Source organism: Grampus griseus, assembly GCF_964374135.1.
Source record: "Grampus griseus genome assembly, chromosome: X".
Lineage (NCBI taxonomy): Eukaryota > Metazoa > Chordata > Mammalia > Artiodactyla > Delphinidae > Grampus > Grampus griseus.
The window spans coordinates 102,594,884-102,615,897 of NC_138999.1; the positions used below are offsets into that span (position 1 = coordinate 102,594,884).

Consider the following 21,014-nt stretch of genomic DNA (forward strand, 5'->3'; position numbering starts at 1 on the left):
TTCCTCCTTCACAGCTCCCTCCCACTGGTGCAGGTCCCATCCCTATCCTTTTGTTTCTGTTTATTCTTTTTTCTTTTGCCCTACCCAGGTACGTGGGGAGTTTCTTGCCTTTTGGGAGGTCTGAGGTCTTCTGCCAGCGTTCAGTAGGTGTTCTGTAGGAGTTGTTCCACGTGTAGATGTATTTCTGGTGTATCTGTGGGGAGGAAGGTGATCTCCGCGTCTTACTCTTCCACCATCTTCCCCGTGTCCACTAAGAACTCCTTTATGGCTCTTCATCTTTCGAAAGGACGTCTGGTCTTTGCACTGGGCACAGGAAGGAAAAAACTGAAGCTCAAAAGCAAAGTGCAGTGATGGGAAGTGGCACACGGTGGCATTTGGGCAAGATGGAGAAAGGGGGCGCTTGGTTGTGGATGGTCTGAGGGCCCGGGAGGGAAGTTTGCCCGGAAAATCCACCGTCAGCCTCAGAGCACCAGTTTACCTGGGATCGTCTCCGTCAGGAAAACCAAAGACCCTCCCCCAAAACAGCTTTGTGGGATGCCTGAGGAACTTTCAGTTGGATTTGAAACCCCTGGACACCGCTTCTGCAAGCTTTGGGGTGTCTCCCTGCTTGGATGGCTCTTTGGAGAAAGGCATCTATTTTTCTCAAGAAGGAGGTCATGTCATCCTAGCTAACTCCGTGCTTTTGGGGCCAGAATTTAAGCTTGTTTTCAGCATTCGCCCGAAAAGTCTCACTGGAATTCTATTTCACATCGGAAGTCAACCCAGGGAGCTCTTATGTGTTTATATGGAGGCAGGAAAGGTCATGGCCTCTGTGGGCAGTGAGGCAGGTGGGATCCTGACATCGGTCACACCAAAGCAATCTCTGTGTGACAGACAGTGGCACTCAGTGACAGTCACCATAAAACAGCACATCCTGCACCTGAAACTGGACGCAGACTATAGTTCCACCGCTGGACGGCACCCCCCATCCCCACTGCCCACACGCAGGAGCATCTGCACATTGGAGGTGTCCCAGCTAATTTGAAAACCCTGAAGCTTCCTGCGTGGAAATCTTTTTGGCTGCCTGAAGAATGTTCAAGTCAACCACGTTCCTGTCCCTGTCACTGAAGCCGCAGAAGTTTGAGGGACTGTCAGTCTGAATGACTGTCCTGACCACTAACTCAAACCTATCACAAGGCAAGGAAGTTCACCTCCGGAAGCACTGATTACCCAACGCCCCTCCCTCTCCCCTCTCAAGGTCGTTCTTGACTTAAGACACCATCCCGATAGGTTTATTAACAAGTCTCATTTTTAATTCCAATAACACATACCCATCATTTTGGCATTCAGTGCTACATATATATTTTACATAAAAATCCCATTTCTTGAAGAGGATGAACAAATCCTTACATGCTTCTGGTAATATCATTTTCCACTAAAAGTTTGATGTATTTTAAAGAACATTATTTTCCACTTGTTAAAAAAAATATATATCTTTCAAAGCACTTTACAAAAATTTTACATGTGTTAAGATGTTATAATTTATGGGGTTAAATAAACGCAGTGTACTCTTCAAAAGAAAAAACTTTTTTTTAAAAAAAACTTTAAACTATTATAAGGAGAGAGGGCATTTTATAACAGCAAAGTCAGAAATTCCCCATCACTCAGATAATTTAAATTTATCCTAGGCACATAATAATGCAGCTCAAAACAACCTTAACAAAAACAGTCAAAACTTCTACTATCCCCTCCCCCTTCGCTCGTATGTCCTAACAACTAAACTTTAACAAAAGGAGGGAAGGAAAAAGATCACGATCTCACAGTCCCAGAATTTTCCATTTCCTCCAAACTTAAAAGCCAACAGTAGCCATAAAAAAGTGAGAAAGTGAGGGGTTCTATATGAAGTTACAGATTAAACTGAATGACAGATGTAAAAAATAAACTGAAAAGTTTAACAATGCTTAAAATGAAATCTGCTTATTACAAAGGACAGACTTTAAAAACATTTAACATCATTTTAGCTTCATCCTTATGAAGCAACCAAGTTAAAACAATGAAAACAATGACTCATTATATTTTTCCTTATTAAACTCCTGATCATTGTTGACTCCCATCCATTTCTAGTATTCAAATAATGATCTAAACACAGCTCAGATGGAAATAATGTATACTTACACTGGCACAACAGGAGACTTCCCAATATTTTATATTTGAAATAACCATTTTTAATTAGCCTATTAAGAATTTTAAAACTAATGTTCACGTTTTCAATTCAACAAGTCTGTGGGTTAGTTTGCTTTTTGGTTTGTTGGTTTTGGGGTGGAGGTAGGGACTAAAATCAAAACACATTACTTCCAGAGCTGACAATAATATTGTAATATACAAGTCAACCTTCAAATTCCAGATTTGCTTTTTTCAGCCATGCCTTCATTTTGTTAACAAAAGTGGCCTCCTGTGTGTTTCTATCAAGTCCATTTATAACACCTTCAACATAGAGGAATGATAATTTCTCCCAAGTTCAGTTGGTACGGGTTGGGGAGTGGGCACCATGTAGAGCTAATGGGAGCACTGTCCCGTGGTGTGAGAGTGCAGTTTCTCACCTCACCAGCACCTTCTCTCAATGCCACCTCCCCCAACACAGCAGAGTTTCATTCATAATTTGGATTTTTAAACCAGAAGGTTGTTCTGGTCAATCCAAAATAACCCAAAGAGCTTGCTAAAGTTACATCAATAAGCAGCTTTTTATAGAAGGACTGAAAGAATTAAATAGAAGGCACAGTAGCACTGTAAAGCTTTTTCAGATCATGATAATCTTTTTGTGTGTATATATGGAACCCAAACTTTCTTTTTTGTTGTTAAAAATGTCTGATGAACAATCAGAAAATCCTTATTTGTCCTCTTTCCCTTTAGTTTTTCTGTATACCATCTCTCGAAAGCTGGCCAGAATCTTGTTTTCTCTCTTTCGTCTCTCTTCTTGGTTAAAGGATGCAAGGGCTCTCTTCTCATCAGCACTATAGATCTGGTTCTCTTTTCGCAGTCGCACAGCCTCCATTCGGCGATGCCTGGAGATAATTTTATTTTTTGGCTTAATTTCTCAGTAATTATTTTCATAGTGCTTCCTCACTAATCCTTTCTTAATACAGAGTAGTCTATTTAAAAAGCCGACAAATAGAATCTGTTTCTGTAATGGGTTAGATTTTCAAAAGATCATTCATTTTATCTGCTGACATGTCCTTTGATTCATTTCTAGTATTCAAATAATGATCTCTGCGGTTCTGTCAATAGGGTGAATGTTATTAATTTCAAATACTAAGGGCCTAAGTCTGGTTCTGTTATTTCCAGTAAAACAACTAGGAACAGGCAAATTATTAAACTTCCTAAGTGATATGTAGACTTGATAGTAGGATAAGATTTAAGTTGTCATCTAGCAGGTGGAACTTCTCCAAAGTTCTAATTTATCATACAACCAAAAGAACCAGGTTTAAATTTACAACTGAATTTTTGGGTGAGTTTTGTGGGTGGATTTAACTTCCTTAGAATTCAGTTGCAGCTCAAAGAAAAGAAAGAAGGGATTTTAGCACAAGGACCAAATCAGTAAAGTATAGGGGTCGAGGCAGAGGGAAACTTTTACATCATCTTCAAAAGATCTGCCTATTTAGAAGGAAAACTTCATGAAAACCTGCCTCTTTTATGTATATGTACCCAATCCTGCACAATCAATTCAAGATGAAGCTTCAACTATGCCTAGAAAAACAGAGCAAACTGAGTAAGGAAAAGAGGGGAGAATCATTTCAGGTTAGTGTGAAGGTGGGGGAGTGGCAGGTGGTAAGTCAAGGAGATGACAATGTATTTAGGTTGCTCAGGGTATAGTGAGTAGTTTATCTGGAACGGAAAGTGCCATGTGAATGATGCTGTAATAAACATCAATGTACACATCTCTTAGTACATGGGAAAGATTCTCTTGGGTATGTAGGTATGGAGTTGCTGGGTCATAAAATATGTGAATGCTCAACTTTCCAAGATAATGTCAGAATGTTTTCCAAAATGGTTGTACCGATTTATACCACCACTGGCAACACTTAAGAGAGCCTGTGGATCCACATCCTCTCAAATGCTTGGAATTGTTAGAACTTTGAACTTTTCTCTATCAAATGGCTGTAAAATGGTATTTCCATATGTTGATTTCCATTTCCAATGATAACAAACATCTTTTTTGTATGTGTAGGCCATATATTTTTTCCTTCTGACAAATGCCTGTTTGTGTCATTTTCCCACTTTTCTTTTGGATTGTTTATAGATATTCTTTAAATACTCTCAATACTAACTATCAGTTGTGTGTATTACAAGATCTTATCCCAGCTTGGAACTTGTCTTTTTTACTTATTTTAAGATGTCTTTTGATGAACAAAAGTTCTTATTTTTAACTCAGGCAAATTTATCAATATATTATTTTATAGTTAGTGCATTTTTTTGGTCTTCTTTAAGAAATGCTTCCCCACCCCAAGATCTAATAGAAATCTCCTCATTATTTTATACTAAGAGTATTAAAGTTGTTTTTGATGTTTAACTCCTGATCTAGCTGCAATGATTTTTAAATATGGTGATACGGGGTTCTACTTTCAGCTTCTTCCATACAGATAACCATTTTCTTCCTGCTCCATTTATTGCCTAGTTCATTCTTTCCCCACTGATCTGACATACCAGCTCTTTCATATAACGAAGTTCCATACATGTATGGCTCTGCCCCTGGGCTCTGTATTTTATTCCGTTGAACAGTTCATTTGTTATGCCACTCTTTCCAAAGTGCTGCAAGCTTCATAATAAGCCCTCATATATGGTAGGGCAAATCACCTTCCTGCTCTTCTTCAGAGAAGTAAGATGGCTATTCTTGGCCCGCTAGTCTTAACATATAAATTTTAGAACCATCTTATTACGTTTCATGAAAATCTCAGTTGTGATTTTGATTGGAACTGCACTGAATCTACAGATTAATTTTGGAAGAACTGACAACTTTACAATATTGCCTTCCTATTCATGAACATGATACCTCTCCATTTATTTAGGTCTTCTTTAATGTCTCTTAATAATGTCTTATAGTTTTCCCTGTAAAGGTCTTGGACATCTTTTGTGAAGATTTATTCCTAAGTCCTTCATATTCTCTGATACTATTATAAATGTTTTCTTTTTATTTAACTACATTTTCTAGTTCTTTGTTGCTGGTACATAGAAATGCAATTGATTTTTGGGTGTTAACATTATATCCAACTATTTGTTAAACCTTCCTATTATCTGTAATTCATCTGAAGAGTCTTTAGGATTTTCTATGTAAAAAATCATATCATTCACAAAAAATGACAGTGTTATATCCTCTGTTCTAATTCTTATGCCTCTAATTTCTTTTTCTTGTCTTACTGGTCCTTAGATATAATGTTTTCAAATATCAGTCCTCAGAATTCCAAGATTCTGGAGATGCTTCAGGGGTTCCACAAATATTTGCCTCCAATTTCACTTAAAAATGTTTACCCACTTTTAAAAGTTTATGAAGTTTTAAAAAATCCAAAATTCAGTTTGATCTTGGTACTGATACCCTATTAGTTCACTCTCCTTGTTCTTCCTGGGACTTTGCTTTCTCTTCCCAATTTTGTATTCCTTTTCTCATGCTAAAACTGATCTCTGTCATAATCCTTTTCTGCTCTTCATTCTCAGAGTCCAGAGAACGAGAGAGTCCAAGTTCTCTGACTCCACAGAGAACTAGAGGCAAACTCAGAAAACAGGAAACACTTTCTTATGTAAATGCTTTCCTAACTACCAGAATGCCACATTCCTCGTGGGGCAGTGATAAATAGCTGAATTTAACTATATCCTCCGGAGGATAAACTATCTGTACCAAAATATGGATTAGGACACTGAAAAGACTGATTCTTTGAAGTTGGAGACACAGCCGAGTTGCATACCTACTTGGAATTTTAGACAACTACATTTATACTAACAAAACCAATATTAAGCCTATATTTATACTTTTCTTTTCATTAGGAATGGTCACTTAATGAAAATGTCACCAAAATATAATTTTGGTAGTGAGAAAGGAAACTGACCTCAATGCCAAGAACATACCTGCTACCACTCATTACATAACCCGAGCATTCAAATGATGCAATTTCTTCACTTGTCAAGCCAATTTCACCTCTTCGTGGGATACGTTTTCCAGCTTTTACATATTCAGCCATAGCTGCACCTTCACCAGGTAACAGAGCATGGCCATAGCTACGAAGTAATATAGAATTCAGAAAAGGTTCATTATAAAAAGTTCATCATCTAAAGAGAGCACAAAAAACCATTTCTCTCAGAGAACAGTAGGAATAACAGTTGCTGGGCAGCATGCTGGGAAGTCCAATGTAAATTACTTCAACTTAACTAGGGAACACTGCACTGTGACCTATATCACTAACCCAGAAATGCAGAGATACTTTGGAAGAATAAAAGAACTGATGTTAGTGAGCATATATTCATGGTTTACAATTATGGATCAATTTTCCCCACAGGTATTGCCTTTATTGCTTCTGCCTCCAGCGAACTCCTTTTACCTTTTTCCCTTTAAAAAAAAAGTAAAGAAATAATATATCTCAAATTAACATATTTATTAGACTTATAACCAATAATAATGCTATACAGTAACGGTTCTCAAATAACTTTCATTCAAGGGGACTTTGAAAACTACCATCGCTTCATTCAATTCATTGAATTCTTCTTGAATAGCTATTAAACTCAAAGCTTGTAATATAAAAATAATCTCTGTTCTTATGGCACTTACATATTAATAAGGATATAACACTAATACAACGTAGAATATGTAACACATTGCACAAAAGAAAGAAAACGCTATGAGGACTAAAGGATTAAAGAGGGGTAGGAGGACTTCCCTGGTGGTGCAGTGGTTAAGAATCCACCTGCCAATGCAGGGGACATGGGTTCGATCCCTGGTCCGGGAAGATCCCACATGCCGTGGAGCAACTAAGCCCACGCGCCACAACTACTGAGTCTATACTCTAGAGCCCACGAGCCACAACTACTGAGCCTGCGTGCCACAACTACTGAAGCCAGTGTACCTAGAGCCTGTACTCTGCAACAAGGGAAACCACCGCAATGAGAAGCCCGTGCACAGCAATGAAGAGTGGCCCCCGCTCGCTGCAACTAGAGAAAGCCTGCGTGCAGCAATGAAGACCCAATGCAGCCAAAACAAACAAACAAACAAATAAATAAAACAAAGTAAAAAATAAAGAAATAAAAAATAAAGAGGGGTAGGAATCACACCTACCTGTGGAGGGACGATATCAGCAATCAGCATATGCCCCCTCCTTTTGAAAAGGGCTTTGAAGAATGTTAAGCATTTTAACAGGAAGAAATTGGGGGTAGTAAAGAAATCAGGACTGGGGAAAGAAGGGAAGGCACATTGGGGGAAGAAATAAGGTGAAAGTGCACAGTGAATACAGGGAAGTTTTAGTTCAGCTCAGTTGGAACCTGGCGTCTAAATAAGGGAGTAGAGGAAGATAAGCTTGGAAGAGGACGTTAGGACCATACATTTGGGAAGGTACTTTAGAGATTATAAACACACTCTTACTTACTTCAAAGGTTTATCATCTTGAGAGGCAAGTGTTTTGGGAGCCTCTGGGCCAATCAAATCTGAGGGTTCTTCAGGCTCTGCACAAAAGATGTTCAGAAACATATTCACATTTTGACTAATCAGTTAATTTAATGTTTTATCTGTTCTGAGTCGAAGTCTAGCAGAAGAACCTACTTGATCGATCCTTCCAGGGATTCTCCAGAAACTCTTCTTGGGACTCTTTAGAACTTGAATCACTGGAATCTTTTCTGCTCTTCTTAGACTTCTTTTTCTTATATTTCTTCCTGTAATGATTATAATTTGATATAAATTGATTTAATATTCCCATGCTAAAGGGCATCTTATTTTTTTCAAGGCAATGAAGGACTGACTGAAATGATCTTGATGCTCAGCTAATTCAAACTTATTAGAGAAGAACTTTAATTAAAAAAATCTAACTTATTTAACCAAATCATGTTTCACTATAAAAAAAAGATCCTGGGGCTTCCCTGGTGGCACAGTGGTTAAGAATCTGCCTGCCAATGCAGGGGACACGGGTTTGAGCCCTGGTCCAGGAAGATCCCACATGCCACAGGGCAAGTAAGCCCGTGCGCCACAACTACTGAGCCTGCACTCTAGCGCCCATGCGCCAAAACTACTGAGCCTGTGCTCTAGAGCCTGTGCGCCGCAACGAGAGAAGCCACCGCAATAAGCCCGCAGGCATTGCAACGAAGAGTAGCCCCTGCTCACCAAAACTAGAGAAAGCCCGCGCGCAGCAACGAAGACCCAATGCAGCCAAAAATAAATAAATTTATTAAAAAAAAAAAGAAGATCCCTAAGGGAACAATAAAATACAGTTCTCATGTTGTAGAAAGATAGCAGAAATAAAGCAGTTTAAAAAATAGCTCTTGGGTTTCCCTGGTGGCGCAGTGGTTAAGAATCCGCCTGCCAATGCAGGGGACATGGGTTTGAGCCCCGGTCTGGGAAGATCCCACATGCCATGGAGCAACTAAGCCCGTGTGCCACATCTAGTGAGCCTGCGCTCTGGAGCCCGTGAAACACAACTACTGAAGCCCGCGTGCCACAGCTACTGAAGCCCGTGCGCCTAGAGACCGTGCTCCTCAACTAGAGAAGCCACCACAATGAGAAGCCCGCGCACGGCAACAAAGAGTAGCCCCCGCTCACTGCAACTAGAGAAAGTCCGCGCACAGCAACGAAGACCCAATGCAGCCAAAAATAAATAAATAAAATAAATTTATTTAAAAAATTAAAAAAAAAACAGCTCTTACCAATTTGAACATCAACAATTTTCAGTGTAATGGATTAAAATACATCAAATGTTTGAATTCTTGGGTTCATAATGATACTAAAAAACCCCAACTCATTTATTTGAAAACTCATAAAACAAAAAAAGGAAGCAATTATTCTGCCCTTACTATACCAACTATACTTCAGAGTAACCAAATAGTTAATAAGGGTAGGTTTCTCATATAGAATTATTCTACCTAATACATGAAGAAAGAAAGCCAGAAGTAGACCATCACCATTTGGCAATGATATAAGGGACCTAGACAATGACTAGTGATGCCAGTTAATATAACAAAAAGAGACAACCAGACATTATCTGCCTCCTGCTGCAAGTACACAGCACCGCCTATGAAGTATTCCTGCCAGAAACTCAAATCTGAACCTTATCAAGTGTCTAGACCTAACTGTCAATCTATAGGAAATACAAAGGACAGAAAACATGTGAAAAGAACACTGTAAGAATACAACCAGCAAAATCCATACCGCAGGAAACCCTCCAGGACAAATGATTTTGTTTCTGCTACAAAAAAACTGCAGGAACAAAAAGGGAAGGGGAAGCTACCTATTTCAGGAGATGTAAGAGACATATCAACCAATCACAATTTATGTACATTGTCTGGATCCTAAGTTGAATAAACTATACCAAAAACTACTGAGAATTGAATGAACAATTACTGTTAAACATTTTAGGCGGATTAACAGTATTGTACTTTTTTTTTTTTTTAAAGAATGCCTATCTTTTAGAGAAACTCGCAGCTTTATGGATGAAATGATATCTGGTATTGGTTTCAAATAGTGGGGGGGTAGGCAGCAGAGACTGCCAATGAGTTGATAATTGTTCAAGCTGGGTGATGGTTACATGGAGGTCCATTACACTATTTTATATAATTTTCTATATTTTTGAACTTTTCCATAATAAAAATTAAAGAAAAAACAGACGATCTGCGTTTCTTCTTCTTTTCCTTTTTCTTGGCTTTCTTTGCTCTCCTTTTTGTATCTTCATCTGCAAATTAAAGCACATTATAATTTAAAAAATTTTTAACTCTAAAACCCCAATACTCTTGAGTAGATAAATATCTTATTACTCTTCCATTTGTTGTTACAGAGAAATTAATTCATTCAAATTCATTCAAACGTTTATTTCTACTTGTTAGGAAATGTGCTAGGCACGGGGGACATAGAAATTAAAGTTGCATTTGGTTATATAGGGTATTATTATTAACCTTATTGCATGAGATAATAGTATTGTGGTTAGATACAAAAATGTCCTTATTGTTTAGAGGTGTATACAGAAATATTTAGGGTGGCAGTGTGATATTTGTAATTTGCCTTGACTATCTCAACAAAAAAATCCCTATTTGAAGCAAATACGTCAAAATGCTAACAAATGTTAAACCTGAGTGACAAGTACTGTACATGGCATTAATTATACTACTCCCTTTAGTTTTCTCAATGTTTGAGTATTTTCATGATGTGTGTGTTTGGGGGTTTGCTTTCCAGGAGCTCATTCTAGTGGAGGAGACACAGGGAAAGAGGCGAATCTGAGTGAGAGGGAAGCATGGGGTGCTCTGGGCATACAGAGGAGTCTCAAAATCAGGCTGATTTGGGGATAGTGGTTGAGGAATGGTTGACCAGGAAAAGGTGACTCTTAAGCTAGTTATTTTTAAAATCAGTTTCATTACAAACGTAATGCATGCCCATCATAGCAATGAGTAAGCCAAGCCGCATGCAGGGAGAGACCGGCATTGTAGGCAGACAGACTCTCTGTATCAAGCGACAGAGTCAAGAGAAAGGACGTGCAGTATCAAGGAGATGGAAAGTCATCCTTAGGCCAAAGAGGACGCTGCAGGAGAGCCACAGGGTACGTGTGATGTGAGAGATCAATTGGTGTTGCAGTTTTCTTATGACAGGGCTGAAAGTAAGCTCATCACACGAGATGAACTGTGCAGAAGCACAGCAGTAGAGGGCTGCTGCTCGCTCAGGCAATACAGCGCCGTCTCATCCTGCTGTGGTGACTTTTATTTAAGCATTATCTATGTTTACATCTTAAGACTTAAAATTTTAACATTCCAGAAATGCCAAAGCAGCAATATATGCTTGTATTGATTAGACAAGCAACAGTGGGCTTTCTTGAAGACATGCCGTGCTTCATCCTTGAGCTCACGAGCAGCACAAGGACATCTCCTTGTGTTCCCATCATTCTGATTATACTGAGGTCATTTCATGGATCAGCGCCCAAAGTATCCAGGACTGCCTGCAGTTCTGGCTTACTCGCTAACCCTCGGTCTGCCGAGGGGTTCATGGGTCACGTCTCCTTTCCATGTCCTCAGTTATTCCTCTACAATTGGGATCTGACTTTACCCTGAGGGCCATGGAGAACTGCGGAAGGATTTTAAGTAGGGACCGCCATGCTCAGATCTGCGCTTCAAGAAAGCTCAGGCTTCTAGCAGTGAGGAAGAAAGGTGACAGTGAGGGCCAGGAAACCCAGGTGACATCAGAGGAAGGGGTGCCTTAGTGTAACGTGTCCCCAGAGGAGGCACCCTCTGTCAGTCATCAGCCAGGAGAGGGCACAAAAAGGTGACTTTTTTGTGATGTGCCGCCCCACAGGAAGTGTGATACATAAATCAGCTGCTGGCCAGAGGGAGTCCCCTATGGTGTACCTTTTTGAAAATTGCACAAAGGTGCCCACTAAGTGTGAGAATCTCACAAAAGAGCTGCTCCACTGGGCTGAGGCAGCCCCCTGTGGCTTGGTTTAGCACCACACGTCTCACAGACTAACCCCAACATGGTTCGGTGCCACATGCCTTGTACAGCTACACACAACCAATCTGGAGTCACACGGCTTAGGTCTGAATCCCAACTGTGTGGCCTTGGGTGCGGTACTTAATGCTCTGCTCTGGGCCTCCATTTCTCCATCTCTAAGATGTGTCCTACAGTGACTGTGTGGATTAAATAGCAATAATGCATATCAAGCACTTAGCAGGGTGCCCAACACAAAGTCAGTGAGTGTTCAAAACTCTTGGCTATTATTGTTTTTAAGAACCTGCTTCTAAAATAAGCTTTCAAGAAGTACAACTAGTTTTGAAGTAAGGCTCACAGAAGGATGTTGGCTTTCTTACCACTGGAGTCTGTTTCAGAATCAGAGTCACTGTCACTATCATCAGAATACTTCTTGTGTTTTCTTTTAGATGATTTTTTCTTCCTCTTTTTCTTGGACCTTTCTTTTGAATGACTAGACTTCTTCTTCTTCTTTTCTTCTACATAAAATACAAATAAAAAACTAACTTCTAAAGAAGTATTTCTGAGCATCAATTTTATTGTATTAAAAATACTGAAAAGGAATTGATGACAGGCGATTTGAGTAAAGTCTAATGTTCAACTATTTATAAACGTATTTTTTAAACTTCTCAATAAAAAAGTCCTATATTTAAAAAATACCTTCTGAAGTAGAAGCTGAAGTGGTACTTTTCTTTGGCTCTTCGTCCTCTACTGGTGTATGTTCATCAGAGCTGAATTTAAAGAAAACTGTAGTAAGAATCAGGAAAGTGATAAAATATGGACCACAGAGTATAAAAATACATACTTAAAATTTTTCAGTAACAAATTGATTGTCCAAGAACCATTCAAAGCCAGCACCGGACTGCTTTTGTAACAGTACAGCTTATCGGCCAACCACCTTCATAATAGTAGAATAATCATTTACATTTGCATAAAGCTTTCGAGTTAACAAAATGCTATTCACACTGAAAGCAGCATGAAGGATTTATATTTTCGAAGAAACCACAAGGCAAATGCAGGGAAACAGGAACCATAAGGAAAGAGGAGAGAAACTGGAGATAAGAAGGCTGAGGGAAGACTTCATAATTTCATTCTACTTGTGGAACAGACATACGGTAGAGCAGCAACTGTTCTGTCTCCCCAGAGCAAGAATCTAACACACTACAGCTACAGAGATTTCATCCTGTTGTAAGAGAATTCTGAAAATGAGTGTTATTAACATTCTACAATAGCTTAAAAAGGGAATTTCCATATCACAGTCTCTTCCTCTGAAGATCACATCTGGAATAATTTAGAAATTGCCTAGAAAATTATTTTTAGGATTCCTTTCAACTCTAATTCTTTGAGTATTCTTTTAAAATAAATAAATTTATTTATTTATTTTTATTTTTGGCTGCGTTGGGTCTTTGTTGCTGCGCGCGGGCTTTCTCTAGTTGCGGCGAGCAGGGGCTACTCTCTGTTGTGGTGCGCGGGCTTCTCATTGCGATGGCTCCCCTTGTTGCAGAGCACAGGCTCTAGGCACGCAGGCTTCAGTAGTTGTGGCTCATGGGCTCTAGAGTGCAGGCTCAGTAGTTGTGGCACACGGGCTTAGTTGCTCTGCGGCACATGGGATCTTCTCGGTCCAGGGCTCGAGCCCATGTCCCCTGTATTGGCAGGGAGATTCTTAACCACTGCGCCACCAGGAAGCCCTCTTTGAGTATTTTAAAGGCATCTGTTAGAACAAGTTTCAGTATCTCAACATAATAAAGACAATATATGACAAGCCCACAGTTAACATCACACTCAATGGTGAAAAGCTAAACAAGACAAGGATGCCCACTCTCACCACTTTTATTCAACATAGTAATGGAAGTCCTAGCCAGAGCAATTAGGCAAGAACAAGAAATAAAAGGCACCCAAATTGGAAAGGAAGAAGTAAAACTGTCCTTACTTGCAGATGACATGATATTATATATAGAAAATCCCAAAGACTCCACCAAAAGACTGTCAGCACCAATAAATGAATTCAGTAAAGTTGCAGGATACAAAATCAATACACAGAAATTCGTTGCATTTCTATACACTAATAACGAATTATCAGAAAATGAAACTAAGAATACAATTCCATCAAAAAGAATAAAATACCTAGAAATAAATTTAACCAAGGAGGTGGAAGACTTGTACACTGAAAACTATAAGACATTGATGAAATAAATTGAAGAAGACACAAAGAAATGGATTTTCTATGCTCACAGATTGGAAGAATTAATATTGTTAAAATATCTATACTACCCAAAGCAATCTACAGATTCAATGAAATCCCTACCAAAATTCCAATGGTATTTTTTCACAGAAATAGAACAAACAGTCCTAAAATCTGCATGAAACCACAAAAGACCCTGAATAGCCAAAGCAATCTCGAGCAAGAAGAACAAAGCTCGAGGCATCATGCGCCCTGATTTCAAACTATACTACAAGGCTACAGAAATCAGAACAGCATGGTACTGCCATAAAAACAGACATATAGATCAATGGAACAAAACAGACAGCCCAGAAATAAATCCATGTATATATGGTCAATTAAATTATGATAAAGGAGCCAATAATATACAATGAGGAAAGGACAGTCGGTTCAATAAATGGTGCTGGGAAAACTGGATAGCTACATGCAAAAGAATGAAATGGACCACTATCTTACACCATTACACAAAAATTAACTCAAAATGGATTAAAGACTTGAATGTAAAACCTGAAACCATAAAACTCCTAGAAGAAAACATAGGTGGTAAGCTCCCTGACATAGGTCTTGGCAATGATTTTTTGGATTTGACACCAAAAGCAATGGTAACAAAAGCAAAAATCAGTAAGTGTGACTATATCAAACTAAAAAGCTTCTGCACAGCAAAGGAAACCATCAACAAAATGAAAAGGCAACCTACTGAATGGGAGAAAATATTTGCAAATCACATCTGATGAGGGGTTAATATCCAAAATATATAAAGAATTCATACAACTCAATAGCAAACAAACAAACAATGTGATTTAAAAATAGGCAGAGGATCTGAATAGACATTTTTCCAAAGAAGACACACAGATGGCCAATAGGTACATAAAAAGATGCTCAACATCACTAGTGATCAGGGAAATGCAAATCAAAACCAAAATGAAATATCACTTCACACCTGTTAGGATGAATATTATCAAAGAGACAGGAGATAACAAGTGTTGGTGAGGATGTGGAGAAGAGGGAACACTTGTACCCTGTTAGTGGGAATATAAATTGGTACAGCCATTATAGAATCCAGTAAGGAGGTTCTTCAAAAAATTAAAAATTGAACTACCATATAATCCAACAATCCCACTTCTGGATATATATCTGAAGGAAATGAAATCAGTATCTCAAAGAAATATCTGCATTCTCATGCTCATTGCAGCATTATTTAAAATAGCTAAGATATAGAAACAACCAAATATCCATGAACAGATGAATGGATAAAAAAGAACTGTGAGAAATACACACACACACACACACACACACACACACACCACAGTAGAATATTATTCATCCTTAAAAAGGAAAGAATCTTGCCATTTTAGACAACATGGATGGACTGTGAGGGCATTTGCTAAATGAAATAAGTCAGACAGAGAAAGACAAATATCATATAATCTCACTTATATGTGAACTCTAAAAAACAAAAAACCAGCAAGTTCACAGATACAGAGAACAGAATGATGGTTGCCAGTGGGTGGGGCATGGGTAAAATGTGTGAAGGGTATAAAAAAGTACAAACTTCTAGTTATAAAATAAATAAGTCCTGGGGATGTAATGTATAGCATGGCAACTACAGTTAATAATGCTGGGGCTTCCCTGGTGGTGCAGTGGTCAAGAATCCGTCTGCCAATGCAGAGGATACGGGTTCGAGCCTGGTCCGAGAAGCACGTGCCGCGGAGCAACTAAGCCCATGCGCCACAACTACTAAGCCTGCGCTCTAGAACCCGCGAGCCGCAACTACTGAAGCCTGCACGCCTAGAGCCTGTGCTCTGCAACAAGAGAAGCCACCGCAAAGAGAAGCCTGCGCACCGCAACAAAGAGTAGCCCCCGCTCGCCGCAACTAGAGAAAGCCCATGCACAGCAAAAAAGACCCAACTCAGCCAAAAATTAAAATAAAATAATAATAATACTGTATTGCATATTTGAAAGTTGCTAAGAAAGTAAATCTTAGAAGTTCTCATCACAAGAAAAAAAAATTTATAACTATGTATGGTAATGGATGTTAACTAGACTTATTGTGGTGATTGTTTTGCAATATATACAAATATCAAATCATTATGTTGTATGCCTGAAACTAATACTGTATGTCAATTATACCTCAATAAAAAAAATAACAGGTGGGCTTCCCTGGTGGCGCAGTGGTTGAGAGTCCGCCTGCCGATGCAGGGGACACGGGTTCGTGCCCCGCTCCAGGAAGATCCCACATGCCGCGGAGCGGCTGGGCCCGTGAGCCATGGCCGCTGAGCCTGCGCGTCCGGGGCCTGTGCTCCGCAACAGGAGAGGCCACAACAGTGAGAGGCCCGCGTACAGCAAAAAAAAAAAAACAAAAAAAAAAAACAGGTGGTGGGAAAAATAATTTTTTTAAGAAGAAAAAAGAACTTTCAGATAATAATGCTTTATCACCCTGTTACAAATAACAGGTTTACCTGTCAAGCACATTGTCTCAACTCAATCTAAAGAAAACACAGAAATAAAGGAGAGGGAAGAAGCAGCTTATGAACAACACCAAAGAGAAAAAAAAATAGGCAAAAAGAAAAAGCATTAGGCCTTCAACAATACTGTATGCAGGAAACTAAACAAACCCATATCAGTATATTCATTTAAAAAAACGCTTTGTAATGCTAATGTCTGACATGCAATCAGTTACGGGATTGAGAAAAAATAATTCAAAATAATATAAATGTATTTGTTTCAACACTGAACCCTTCTATGAATAGGAAATTAGCACCTCATGAATTACAACTTAAAGAGAACAATTAGCATGCTAAAATCCACTAGGAGCATGTTTTAATCCTTAGGTATGTTCAATTTTTTAAAAACTTAACGAGTAGAAGAGCATAAATCACAAGAAAGAGGGAAAAAAAGAGCTGTAGTTAAAGTTCTTAACAAAAAATTTGACAACAGACTCTGGATTTAAACAAATGTTGCATTTAAAAAATATATTTTTAAATCACTTACTCTGGTTCTGGATTCTTTGGAGAAAGTCCCCATACTTCAGGAGCTCCCAATTCTCCAATCCTCTCTCTCTCACTTAATCTCCTAGAAGAGATAAGCAGGTAAATTATAACACCATGGCTAAACTGTTTCCTAAATATATAATAAAAGTCAAAGGAGTCCAGTTAAGTTCCATTTTCCCTTTACAGTTTAAACTTTAAACTAATAAAAACTTGGTTTAAATGTAAACTCAACACTTAGGATCTGATGTTCTGACGGTACTATCAAATGGTACAGACTACAGACAGCCTGACAGGCCAGGCCAGAAATTCAGCCTGGGAGGCTGTCCTTCCACCGCATGCATGACATAGCTCCTAATTGCTCCTTTCACCTTCTGCAATATGTGACAGAGACAGTCTTACATTTGGAAATAACTTCATTTGTTTATGTATCCTTATGAAAGTAAAGAGAATTCTCTACTTTTGATAAGGTCAAAACTTCTGTTTTCAGAAACTCAGGAATTAATGAAGAAAATAACAACAAAGCATTAGAAGTAGAAAATAAAAGGAGCTCTGAAAGTGAAAGAAAAGTTTTATTTGACAAAAACTGTACTCAATAAGATACAGCACTTGTTTTCTCTGATTTCCCTTTAATTCCTTTTTCAAAAAGGAGTAAATCCTCTATCTACTCTTGGAAGACACAAAATTTTTTGTTTTGTCTTATGTTTGTGATTTCTTCTCTTAATTTTTGATATTACTTATAAACACACACACAAAACACAAAAAAACTAAGGCTTAATTCCTCAAAGTTTAGCTGCTGTGATGCTACTTGTTTAAAAAAAAAACCTTACAAAATAAATATAATTGGTTTGATTTTTAAAAAATAAATTATTTTTCTTCTTTATTCAGGGTAAAAGGTGTAATCAGGCAGAGTCAGATTCAGGTTTCCCACTTGAAGTAACATGGACCTGGAGTCTGTCATAGAGTGAAGTAAGTCAGAAAGAGAAAAACAAATACCTTATGCTAACACATATATATGGAATCTAAAAAAAACAAAAAAAGAATGGTCATGAAGAACCTAAGGGCAGGACGGGAATAAAGAAGCAGACCTACTGGAGAATGGACTTGAGGACACGGGGACGGGGAAGGGTAAGCTGGGACGAAGTGAGAGAGTGGCATGGACATATACACACTACCATATGTAAAACAGATAGCTAGTGGGAAGCAGCCGCATAGCACAGGGAGATCAGCTGGGTGCTTTGTGACCACCTAGAGGGATGGGATGGGGGGGTGGGATAGGGAGGGTGGGAGGGAGACGCAAGAGGGAGGAGATATGGGGATATATGTATATGTATAGCTGATTCACTTTGTTATAAAGCAGAAACTAACACACCATTGTAAAGCAATTATACTCCAATAAAGATTAAAAAAAATCTAATAAGGGACATACTTACAGCCAAATTTTGAATATATACATATAGGACAAAGAATGCTTGACAGGCTGAAAAAAACAAGCAGTCAAGTTCTTATCCCTCCCACCACCTGACTTCATCTGTACTCTTAAGATAAATTATTTATCTTCTAAATGTACAAATGCGAATTTCATCCAAGGAATTCTGACATCTTTTGGTGAAGAATGTCTAATAAGAAAACTGGATGCTTTTTGATCGACACAGCCTGGGGGTAACTTTCTGGAAATTCTAATTTGGAAAAGTAGGTCTCCAACCTAACTCAGGACTGTTTGTACTGTTTCTGCTCCCATGCCCAGAACACTAACAGCTAACACTTAAGGACTATTTATTATGTTCCAGGCACTAAGTCATTACAACTCTTAAAAAGCTTTCGTGCTATTTTATCCCCTTTTAAATGGTGAAGAAATGAAACTCAGAGAGGTTAAGTGACTTGCCCAAGGTCACACAACTATTAAGCAGCAAAGGATGGCTTCAAACTCAGGCAGTCTGATTCTGGAGCCTGTCCTCTTCATCACTACATTTTATTACCTCCCACTCCTGGAAGAAAAAGATTCATGAAGACATCTCTCACCTGTTGGAACCTTAACCTGCTCCTAAATGCCTGTTATACTTTTTAATTTCTTGGTTTTTAAAAAACACATACAGTGTGGTAAAGCACTCAGTACAGTAACTGATACACAATTTAACAACCAATAAGTGTTAGATATTAAGACTTACAAAGCATATAATAACTATATATGAAGTATAACCTTTAAAAATTGTGAATCACTATATTGTACACCTGTAACTTAAAACACTGTACATCAACTATAAATCAATTTTTAAAAAGTAAAAAAATTTTTTAAACTTACAAAGCAATAATTATAACCCTTTTCCTTTCTCCTTCTTAAACTATTCATTTTCCACTCCAATACTCAGTCTCATTAGAGATCTGATCTCACCCTGACCTAATTTTTCATGGTCAAGATTGAGACCACTTAACAAGATCTTTCTTAGTGTAGTCCAATCTACAGTTTAGCAGATCACTTTTCCTACATTTATTCAAACATCTTGTTTCAGAGGTTTTCCTCCCCTCCAATTTAAGCCTTAATCTCAACCCTTCCCAAATCGCTACAAAACAATTCCACTCACTTACCCTATCATCTCAAACCTGTTTGATCATTCAACAAGCAAAAGTTGCGCGCCTACAAAGTGCTAGGCACGGTGAATTTTGTGATCAATAAAACCGGGCTCCTACTTTCCATGAGCTCAGTCTAGTGGGGAATAAAACATGCTCACGAATGATAACGACACACCAAGTAAATGCTATAATTCCGGGACGTCTGAGGCTCTTGGCCATGTCCGCTACAAGCCAGGAGGCAGGAGGGGGTTGCGGGAGGCCAGCGCACTAGATGAAGGGGCCCGGGGATGAGTGAAAACCTAGAGTAGAAAAGGCGAATAAGCTGTTATCGTGGGTGGACTGAAGGAAGGGATGAAAATGGGCGCAAGTCAGGGAGAGAGAGCGAAATGGGTATAGTCGGGAGCAAGATGAACGATAAATCGGACACTGAAGGCTGGTGGGCTCACGAAAGATAAGGTACGTTCGTCTCACTCACTTCTGCCGCAGGCTCTCTTCCCTCTCCTTGTCCAGGAGGCTAGGCCATGGCTTGTCGCTCCCGTAGGGGCGTGAGTAGCCGCCATAATAGGCGGACGAGGAGGCAGAAGCGAAAGGGGCGCCCCGCGGCGCGGAGGGCCGCTCTCGAGAGCGTGACCGCGAGCGGGAGCGGTAGGACTGGTTTCGGGAGCCTTGGTTGGGGCCACTCAGTTGATGGCTAAGGCCATTCCGGTCCCCGGACCGAGAGCAAGAGTGCGAGCGAGAGCGGCGGCCCCGCGGGGAGCGAGAGGATTTGCTGGGCTTAGGGCTCTTCGAAGAACTGCGACGCTTCTTCCCCCCGGAGCCCGAGGCCTCCCACTCCGGGCTGCGGGAGCCAGACACCGGAGCCATAGCTGTTGCTGGGTCCCCGAAGCCGTGGGAGAAGGGGGCGCTCTCGCGAGCTGGGAAGATACCGTTGCCTTGGCTCCCAGGACCAGCAACCGCGACACCACCCGAGCCCGAGAAAACCTTGGAAACAGTTCCGAGTACGTCGGCAAATTCCTTCCCCGGACGTAGGCGGTCCTGCCAATGGGACGGGATGTGTGTATCCGTATAAAGAAGCCGTGGGGCAACTAGATCGGCTCATCCTTCGGGTTCCGACTGAGGCTGCTCAAATCTAAGCTCTACTGGAGACCTTGTACTTTTTTTTTTTTTTTTTTTGGCGGTACGCGGGCCTCTCACTGCTGCGGCCAGTGAGAGGCGCTCCGGACGCGCAGGCTCAGCTGCCATGGCTCACGGGCCCAGCCGCTCCGCGGCACGTGGGATCCTCTCAGACCGGGGCACGAACTCGTGTCCCCTGCATCGACAGGCGGACCCTCAACCACTGCGCCACCAGGGAAGCCCGAGACCTTGTACTTTTTTCAGCTTTGAGTTGAAATAGTTGAAGGGAAGGACGACAGACCACAGGACACATGTCACTGAGCGGCCGTATGAACAATAAGTACATTGTAACTAAATAAGTAAATAAATAAATGTGTCTATGTATGTATGTATAAGTGCGCGTGCACGCGCGCGTGCACACACACACACTTTTTTTTTCTTTACAATTCCAAGCAAA

General features: G+C 39.8%; 1 protein-coding gene across 1 annotated transcript; it reads right to left on the bottom strand.

The window, feature by feature from the left end:
• Nucleotides 1–1,287: 1,287 nt before the first annotated feature.
• Nucleotides 1,288–20,437, bottom strand: NKAP (NFKB activating protein). The gene is made up of 9 exons (XM_082681580.1): nucleotides 19,920–20,437; nucleotides 16,878–16,958; nucleotides 12,326–12,396; nucleotides 12,007–12,144; nucleotides 9,827–9,890; nucleotides 7,775–7,884; nucleotides 7,602–7,677; nucleotides 6,094–6,243; nucleotides 1,288–3,041 (listed from the first exon to the last, which is right to left on the bottom strand). The coding sequence occupies exons 1-9, from the start codon at nucleotides 20,306–20,308 to the stop codon at nucleotides 2,867–2,869; spliced, it is 1,254 nt and encodes a 417-aa protein (XP_082537706.1). The 5' UTR covers nucleotides 20,309–20,437; the 3' UTR covers nucleotides 1,288–2,866.
• Nucleotides 20,438–21,014: the final 577 nt, after the last annotated feature.